Here is a 9,281-nt window from a genome sequence, read left to right on the forward strand (position 1 = left end):
GTGACCAATTTCAGAAAAAAAAAAGTTGAGCTTGGACTGCAAAGGAGAAACTTTTTGTTCCTTTGGTAACATAATGATAGAAGTTTGAAAACATGTATATAGCAGGTGATTTTTACAAAGGCACTTACTGCTGCCCATTTATTAGCTTTACCTTTCTTCCTAAATGTTCTGTGACTGACAGTACTCAGGTTACTGAATATGCAAGATTTATTTTTCTGCTGTGAGTCTTTTTTTCCCCTCCAACCCCACCTGGTACTCCTTAAACAGTACAAAGGAACTGACCTTTCTTCACCCAGGCAACATCTTTCACCACTTCCCTATGTCCAACAATTGTCATGAGAGACTTTCCTTCTGGAGACCATATCCGAGATGTCTTGTCATAGGAGCCAGTTAAGATCCTAAGGGATGTAAAAAGAAATGATTTTCCCCATTCTGAAGCCAGGTGTGCTTCCCAGGACATATCCTTGAGGAAAGTGTTTAAGCCAGGGAATCTTAATCAGGAGTCCGTCCATGGATCACCTTGGAGGGCTCTGTGAACTTGGATGGGAAAAAGTAATTACACCTTGACTTTCACTAACCTCAAATTGAAATTTTGAATTTCCTTAACTACAGAAAACAAATATTACTCTGAGGTGTCCACATGCTTCATCAGACTGCCAAAGAAGGTCCACGATACAGAAAAGGTTAAGAACCCCAAGTTTAAACAATGTTCTTTTCTTGCCAACATTAAGAATTCAAGTTGCAGTTTAGTGAAACACAACACTTATAGGAGAGCGTGTAAGAGAAAGAGAGACTACTTCTGTCGATGTGATGTCTACTCTACACAATAGCGAATGGCCCAACACGTTTGTGTTAAGATATCTGCATTGACTATGGTTCATGGCAGGAGCATCAAACTGAGATAGAACAAGGTCTGCTAAAATGTTCAGAATGATCCCTGCAGGACATATCATTACTTAGAAAACCACAAAGTAACATTCTCTGTGTTCCACTATATTTTTATTCATTTAGTTCAATATTTCCCAAGCACTTGCAAACTTGACATCTCTGGTTTAAAGCTATTCACATGATTCTCAGAAAATTTTAAAGAGAAGTGGGCATTCTGAATCAAGTGCTTCCTCAACTCCCATGCACCAAAAGAGACCCAAAGCCATGATGCTTGATTGCCAACTGCTGACCACAGGTGAATGAAATGGTCTCAAACATGTCTCTTTGGATATCATTACAGAACGTCTCTGCCTAATCAAAACAGTGTCCCAGTTCTCAGTGAAATCCTGCAGAGAAAAACAAAGGCTCTTCTCCAATCCTAAAATCTCAACAAATTTACCTATGGCCACATAAACTCTGGGAGAATCTTACAAAGGCTGAAAAAAGTTTCAACTCAGTTTAAATATTTGAGATATAATAGTGAATTACACAATATAATACACGCTGTATTGTAGGATGACAAGGTCTGAGATACTATCAGAAAAGTATGTGCTTCTAATGTGCTTTGCCATTTCCCATACTCCAAGTTTGCCTCAAGTCACTCACTCTTTTATGTGACTAATCATAACAGTTTATCTTATACAGTCCTGTATGGTAACAAAGGACTTTCTATGACTCTTTTAATTGGATCCTCACAGCAGCTCTATGAAGTGGCTAGTGTTAGTATCATCACCTCCATTTTACAGAGGTGTTCTAGGTAGTGAATGGTAGAGCTTGGACTCCTACCCAGTGCTCCCTTGGCCATACTACACCATTTTCTCACTGGGCTAGATGGCTACCCCAGTGAACAATATTTTAAAAATGGCCTGGAGAATAAAGTCTACCTTCTAAAATACTTTTTTCCTCATAAGATAACTGGACTATACAGAGTTTAGACCTATAGTCTTAGCTTTCTTAACACCTGCTTTAGCTAACTGAGATAACTGGGCTAGGCACTGGACCTGTGTTTGACAAGATCCAACAAGAAAAGGCAGCAAGTAAACTTAGTTTTAGCAACTTAAGATTTTCTGGAAACTTTTTTGAACCAGAGCTAGAATTTCACTGGTATAAGGAAGTTCAAGTGAGGAAAACTCCATCTGTCAATCCAGAAAAGCAGCTGGTATGCAACTTTAAGAGTCTTAGAGAGCTGCTGACCTGGTCAAGGTCACACAGCCAGTATATGTCAGATGTCAGATGTCAGACTGGAACACAGGCCTTCTTAACTACTTGGCTAGCTCTGTATCCACTGCTCACTGCTATCTTTTCTGGGGAAACTTATTCTTCCAAAATATAGTTATGAAAATTTAAGCACAGTGAGGACAGGAAGGCTGGCTTTTCTTTTCTCTCAATAAAGGAGGCAGTGGGACTGAGAATCTCACTTTTATACAACAACAACAAGACCACACGTCCACCACTTTGGCCACCTCATCCTAGGATGGTGGCCAATCTTGACACCTGTCACACCACCAACTCTACAGGGGAACACTGCATATTATATAAACCTTCAATGCCCTCTGGCACAATCATACGTACAACTACATATACAAAAGAAAACAACCAAAAAAAAAAAAAGAAAACCCAAGATCCAGAGAAAGACACACATGACTGAGCTAAATGGAGAAATAAATAACAAGGAACCTTCAGTAAAATAAGAGGCAACACAGCAAATCTGATAAGAGCATGAAGGAAATTCAAGGTGTAACACAACTGGCAATACCATTCCACTGTTCCTTCAATTGAACTGATCCAGTCATCATGGACTATACATTCTTCAGGTTGTGGTGCGATATATTTCTCCACATACTCAATTTCCACTACTTCTTCCTATTCACCCAAAGAAACAAGAAGCTTATCAGGAAAAGAGGCGACTTAAAAAACTACAGACACACACACACACACACACACACACACACACACACACACGTTCCCAACTTTCTCAGCACCTCAAAGGCATGCCACCTTTAGATAACATTAGAATCCTTTCCAATAGAGGAAAAGCTTCTAAGATCTAATTTGGAGTTATTCAAAAGACTGAATAGTTTCAATACAAATTTCAGTGTCAATCTTGCTTGGATATCTGTGACATCCCAGGATTAATCAAAGAAATACAGCATCAGAAAATCTATACTAAGGTAACGCAGCAAGGATAATAAATGACTAGGGAATATTACAGCGAGAAGTAATATAACTGAAATGTCCGAACGAAGGTAAATAAACCTCTTTCTGTCCATGTGTGTTTCCATTGAATACTGTCAAGAATTTATTTTGTATAAATTTATATTGTATGTAAATTTATTTTGTATAAAAAATATCTAAGCAATTCTTTCATTTTGCCTTTGGGTACCCTAAAAACATATGATTCTGTTCATCGGAACACTTAAAGATGTTCCAAAATCAAGGTGACAGAAGTTAGAATTAGAAAGTTTTCTGGGGAAAAGGAATGAACTAGGGAAATTTGGATGCTCAAAAGAGATCCCAAGACTCATCATGTATATAGCACATATAATAAATACTCAAGCTGTGGCTCAAAATACCACAGGAGAATCAGATGTAGACAGAATCTGAGTAAATATCTACAGATTTCAGCACAGATCATGAGAATTAACTACAGTATGACACATGATTAAGCCTTAATGACACAAATTAGTAAGGAGATAAAGTCATTCTGAAACAATTTCTACTCAGAGAAAAATATCTAAACTTACTGTTGAAATGTTCTCTAGTTCCATGTGCTTAATCAAGGGCATCCGCAGGAACTGACCCTTAATAAGGAAATCAAATTCCACATACTTGTGGACTTCTGAAATACATAAAAAAAAGATTCAACCTATTTCATATTTGAACATTTTTCCTTCAGGGCTAAGTCATTAATGTGTACAGCAACAATGTTTAAAAGAAAATGAGTAATAAAAAATAATCAGAAGCATGGACAATGAGATGAAGTTTTTACTAGTTAACTCTCTCAACACAATTACCAGGGGTTGACACTTTAATTATTCATGCCACTGTGAGGAAAATTAATATTATGCTATGTCATTTAATAATGGGAAACAACTGAACAATAGCAATTACTCTGTACTCTATCCTATTCCCCCTTTTGTCAAAACCCATTTCTCAGTCTAACTCAAAAGACAGAAGAAAACAGTCCAGCCAAAGATGTGGTTGAATATATCCTATCCACCAGAACATCTGTTTGCTAACCTGGGACCCTTACTTCAGTTTACTTGTAAACAAAGAATCAAGCCCCTGTCCTACTTTCTGCAAGTCAAAGTTTGGGGAGATTTGGTTTCTAAGGGGAAGGCTAAGGAATCAAGGGAGATCCTGAATGGGGTGGTTCTGACTTTCTAACCAAGATTACTAAAGGCGACTGAGTCCAATAAAGGAAGTAGCATTTTTTATTTCACAGAGAGGGGTATGCTCAGCCACACCAGGAGGTCAACCCACTTTCCCCAGCTACAGATAATTGAAAGTATTCTTTTTTTTTTTTTTAAATAAGCCCAGATGTCCCCCACCACCACCCTAACCTCACCCTCCCCATCTTCCCTTAGGGTCTCAATAAATATGGTCTTGTCAATCCCCTCATGGTTGCTAACCCAAAGAGGGGAGCAATCTGATCCATTTTATTAACACCTATATGAGTTATCTTGCCCTGGAGAAAACCACCTCAGTTCATCTTTGTTCCAATTTTAACTGCCACAGCTGTTTTCTCCTTCAACAACTGTATTATTCATGAGCAAAAACCACAGAAGACAGAAGAAGTAAACCTCAAAAACCCTGTTGCTTATTTGTTGCTTTGGTAAAGATAAACAAAGATACAACCAGCAAACCAGATAAAACCAATAAAAATTATTATCAAACCTCACTTTTGGGATGCTACAGCAGCCACCTCCTATGACTTAGGAGAGTCAAAGAAAATAAATCATAATCTTTCCACTGGATAAGAAGTTTAAGAAAAAGGTCCTTTACCTCAAGGCAAAATGCCTTCCACACTCAGAGAGAGAAATATGGAAGTCACTCACATAATGTAGCAGATCATGTTTGTGTATGTGTATCTGTTTGTGTATCATGTTCTGATTTGTTATACGGATTCTTTCATTTATCTTAGTCTGATTACATAGCATGACTATAGTGAAAATATACTCAATAGGAAAGTATATGTAGAATCTATACAGAATTGTATGCAGTCGTGGGGAGGGAGGGAGGTAGTGGGGGGTGGGTGGGGAGGGATAAAATCGCAATTGTATGGCAATGATTGTTAAACATTAAAAAAATAAAAAAATTAATAAAAAAAAAAAAAAAAAAAGAAAAAGGTCCTTTGTGGAACTACCAGACTTCACAAAAATCATAAAGCATGCAAGTGTAAGGTCTGATAGCCACTCAAAGGTGAGTGGGCATACCTCCATTATGTCTGAAAAGCTAGTCTCCAGGCAGAAAGATTATTAAGCCACCATTTATAATCACTTTTATTAGTAAGTTCTTTGTTCCTAAATAGTGAACTAGTGTATAAAGTCACAAAAGCATTATAATTAAAGGGAAAATTTTATCAGAAAACTGTTTCTTCCAAAATGTTTGTAAAGCAGCCTGCTAACCTAACAAACAAACTTGGTAACTATATTTTTGCAGATCCAAAATGAATGATTTTTTAAAGAAAAACAAAACATTCAACAAAATGTAACTATTATAACCTAGATACTCTTTTTCAATATTTAGACAATAACTTTTAGATACTCACCATTTTTGGCTTCCAATAATTTATTGATAATATTACTAAGATCAGAGATTTCAGAGCCCGCAGGGATAGAGAAGGGAACATTGTCTACTGCATATCTATAAAAAGAGAGAATAATGTATTCTTTACATGAACAAGACAAACTGAGATAAATCTGCTTTGCTAATTTTATCGTACATAATGTTCTAGAATTACCATGCACAGAAAGGTAGCATCAAAATTTCTATTTTTCAGTACTATTAAAAAATGATCCAGTTTAGACAATAGTGGCTTTCAATTAAGGAGTTCAAAGGTTTTGACATATATTGTCATTTATTTCTCTTAATGTTTCACTGATGAATAAACACTCATTCAGCCCAAACATAAATGTTGCTGCTTTGTATAGAATAAACAAAACCACAAGAAAATATATTTACCAGGTCAATTCTGAAAGTCACACTCACAAAGCTGAGAGGGGTAACTAACACTATATTCTACTAGGGATTTAAAAATATATTAATAGTCTAATCCTAATAAGATGAAGTTTAACAAGGTAAAATGTATGATCTTTTCATTTCGGTTCCAAAAAGAATGACTAGGCAAGTCATCTAACAATGATCTGAAGGTTTTAATGTGTTGCAAGATGACTTCAAACAATCAACAAGTGTTTATTATTAAGTACCTGCTATGGGCCTGGCAATGTGGACACAAATATGAAGCATTAAACAATATCCACTTGCAATGAACTGAGACTCTAATGAGAGAGAGGGGTACACAGAAAAATATATACGCAATAAATAAGTAATAAATACAAATATACACAAAGTAGCTAAATCTAAGATAGTTTGGGAGGGAAGAAATCAGAAAAGGCTTCGTGCGGAAGATGATGCTTGGGATGTATTTTATAGAGACAGAGGAATTCTACGAGGTGGAGGTAAAGATGGAATTTGTTCCAGGCAGCGCAGAGGCATAGAGATGTGTCACTGGGAGTAACAGACAAAGGTCAGTTTGACGGCTTCCAAACGTGCAGTGGAGAGAACGACGTCCAGCAGGGCAGGTTGTGGACATGTTGTATACGGCTATCTATTTTATTCCACAGGCAACAAAAAAATCACAAGAAAGCTAAGAGGACTTTGGGGTGCAGTAAGAATGTCACAGCACTCAGGTCTAAGGAGGTCCCAGTCGACTCTATTACTTAACCATCATCAGACCACAGCTAGAATAATGTGTTTCAGTTCTGGGGCACTCCATTTTGGGGAGAACAGTGATGAGCTGAAGAGCGTTCGGAGGAGAACATGTAGGATGACAAAGAACCTTGACTTCAAGCTACGTGAAATTCAATGAACTGAAAGAACTGGGAATGTTCATCCTATAAGAAGCCCAGTGGGCAGAGGGATGGGAATAGGATAGCTGTCTTCAAGTATATGAAAGAGCTGTCATATAAAAGAGGGTTTAGACTTCTTCTTGATCCCAGGAGACAGAATGAAAAAGCCATGGCTGAAAGCTCCCCAAAGTAGGGGATACAGAAAAACTCTGTGTCCATTTAGAAGCAGAACGGGTAGCTTCAAGAGTTTTTAGTCTTCGTTGAAAGTGAAGAAAAGGCTGGATTTGTCTGGTTTGATGGAGGAAGGACTCTTGTTCAGGTACAAGTAGATCACATGGTCTCTAAAGTCCTTTCCTCATGTCAGAGTGTGGGCTTCTCACTCTATCAAGGGTGGCTAATACTTACCCCTTAAATCTGACAAACATTTACTAAGTATTCACTTACTACCCACAAAGCACCATGCTAGATACTGGGGATGGTACAAAAAAGTATGAGAAATAGCACCTGCCTTCAAAACAATTTATCTGGGGAGATGGGACATACACACACATGAAGTTAAATAACATGACATCCTAAGTTATATGCAAGATTAAGAGTTCAACGTCTGTTACAGATGAGTGGTTCAATTACGTGAATGCAGAGCTACATTTATTTACAAGGACAACCATCACAAGCAGAACTAGGTGACTTATTACACGTCTGGAGTATAGCACGCCAGTGTAACAATGACGTCCTGCTTTGCTGTTGTCCTTTAGGCATTTCCAGTGGTATCTGACTCTTCCTGACCCCATGATACTGGAGTGGTTTGCCATCTCCTTCTCCAGCTCATTTTACAGACGAAGAAAGCGAGGCAAACAGGGGGAAGTGGCAAGTCTGGAGGCTGGATTTGAACTCAGGGCCTCCTAAGCCCAGGCCTGGCACTCTATGCAATGCGCCACCTAGATGCCCAGTGTCCTACCACACGAACTGAAAATCTTGGTACCAAAAGGAAACGAAGAAGCTCGGTACACGGTTTCTCCGTCTCAGGGGCGGAGAGAGAAGGACAGGGAAGGGAAGGAAAGGAGCCTTTAAGCACTTCCTACAAACACGCTCCCAGCCTTTGGGCTAAGGGTCACACAGGGCCCAGGGGCAGGGAAGGCTTCGGGGAGGAGACTGGACTGGGGCTGAGAGTCCAAGGCAGGGGAGAAGCGCTGGGAAGGGGGCAGGGAAGGCTCCAGGGGAAGGCCCCCGAAACCCCCCGCAAACCAAACCCAAACAGCCAGGAGACCAGATACCCCTCTTTCCAGCCACAGTAAGAGAGCTCCTCCTTCCCTCCCGCTCCCCTCCTCTCTTCCCTGCGGGGGTCCGAGGCCGAATGGGGGGGACGTAGGGGGCCAGCCCAGGCAGCAGGGCAGGATGCGGACGGTGCCCCGGCCGGCCGCGGAGAGTGCCCCGGCCGGCCCCGGACAGTGCCCCGGCCGGCCCCGGACAGTGCCCCGGCCGGCCCCGGACAGTGCCCCGGCTGGCCCCGGACGCCCGGCGCTTAGCCAGATGCTTAGCACGTCGTGGGCGTCGAGCGGGGGAGCGGCTCCACTAGGATCCCGCCGCTTCACGGAGGGCCGGGGCCGAGCACCCCTAGTGTCCCGGGATCTCGGGGTCCTGCTCGCGGCGTGGGCTGCCCAGGAGCCGGGGGGAAGTCAAAGGAGGGCGGGCGGTGACTTCTGCACCACCACGACTGTCCCAAAGAAACGCAGACAGCAGAGAAGGGAGAAAGACGGAAGCCGAGCCGGAGAACTCCCGTCCGGCGGGCGATCTCGGGAGCCTCCCAGCCGGGGTCTCCCAGCCAGCCTCCGACCGGACCGGAGCCCGGCACCCCCCTCCGAACTTGACTCCCAAAGCGACTTTCGACAGAAAAGGGACGCGGAAAACTCGCCACCCCCCTCCCCCGGCGTGGGGCGCCGGCCGACAGAAAGTGGGACGGCTCGATACTTACTTTTTGTTGTGGGTGAAGAAGCGGGTCTGGAGCTGCGCCATGGCTGGAGGCTGGGGGGGCCTGACTCGCGGTAAGGCACGAAGAGGGGTGGCAGCTGCCCCGGATCGACCCGGGCCCTCTCCTAAACTTCCCGGGCCGGCAGGGGAAGCTGGGAGAAAGAGGGTCCGCTCGCCACCTCACACCGCCGCCGCAGCAGCCCGGAGCTGGGACAGGCACCAACCACGTGGCTGCAGCCCGGCGCTACCGGGGATGCTCGGAGGCCCAGGCCAGAGAGTTCGACTGACGATTCCACTAGGCCGCGATCGACTCGT

At 42.2% G+C, this 9,281-nt stretch overlaps 1 protein-coding gene across 6 annotated transcripts in view; it reads right to left on the reverse strand.

The window, feature by feature from the left end:
- The window catches only part of WDR12 (WD repeat domain 12), a 30,139-nt gene extending 20,864 nt beyond the window's left edge, over positions 1-9,275 (reverse strand). For 3 of the 6 annotated variants that reach the window (XR_011968851.1, XM_072617324.1, XM_072617325.1), the window contains exons 1-5: positions 8,971-9,270; positions 5,699-5,793; positions 3,672-3,766; positions 2,684-2,790; positions 283-398 (exon numbers count right to left, since the gene is read on the reverse strand). Coding sequence is in view for 5 of the 6 variants with exons in the window: in XM_072617324.1 (XP_072473425.1) it covers positions 283-398; positions 2,684-2,790; positions 3,672-3,766; positions 5,699-5,793; positions 8,971-9,011 (454 nt within the window). In the remaining variant the exon portion in view is untranslated. Of the gene's footprint in view, positions 1-282; positions 399-2,683; positions 2,791-3,671; positions 3,767-5,698; positions 5,794-8,970 lie in introns of all 6 variants that reach the window. The other 3 variants (XM_072617322.1, XM_072617323.1, XM_072617326.1) reach the window with 3 other exon arrangements.
- Positions 9,276-9,281: the final 6 nt, after the last annotated feature.

This window comes from Notamacropus eugenii, chromosome 6, assembly GCF_028372415.1.
Source record: "Notamacropus eugenii isolate mMacEug1 chromosome 6, mMacEug1.pri_v2, whole genome shotgun sequence".
Lineage (NCBI taxonomy): Eukaryota > Metazoa > Chordata > Mammalia > Diprotodontia > Macropodidae > Notamacropus > Notamacropus eugenii.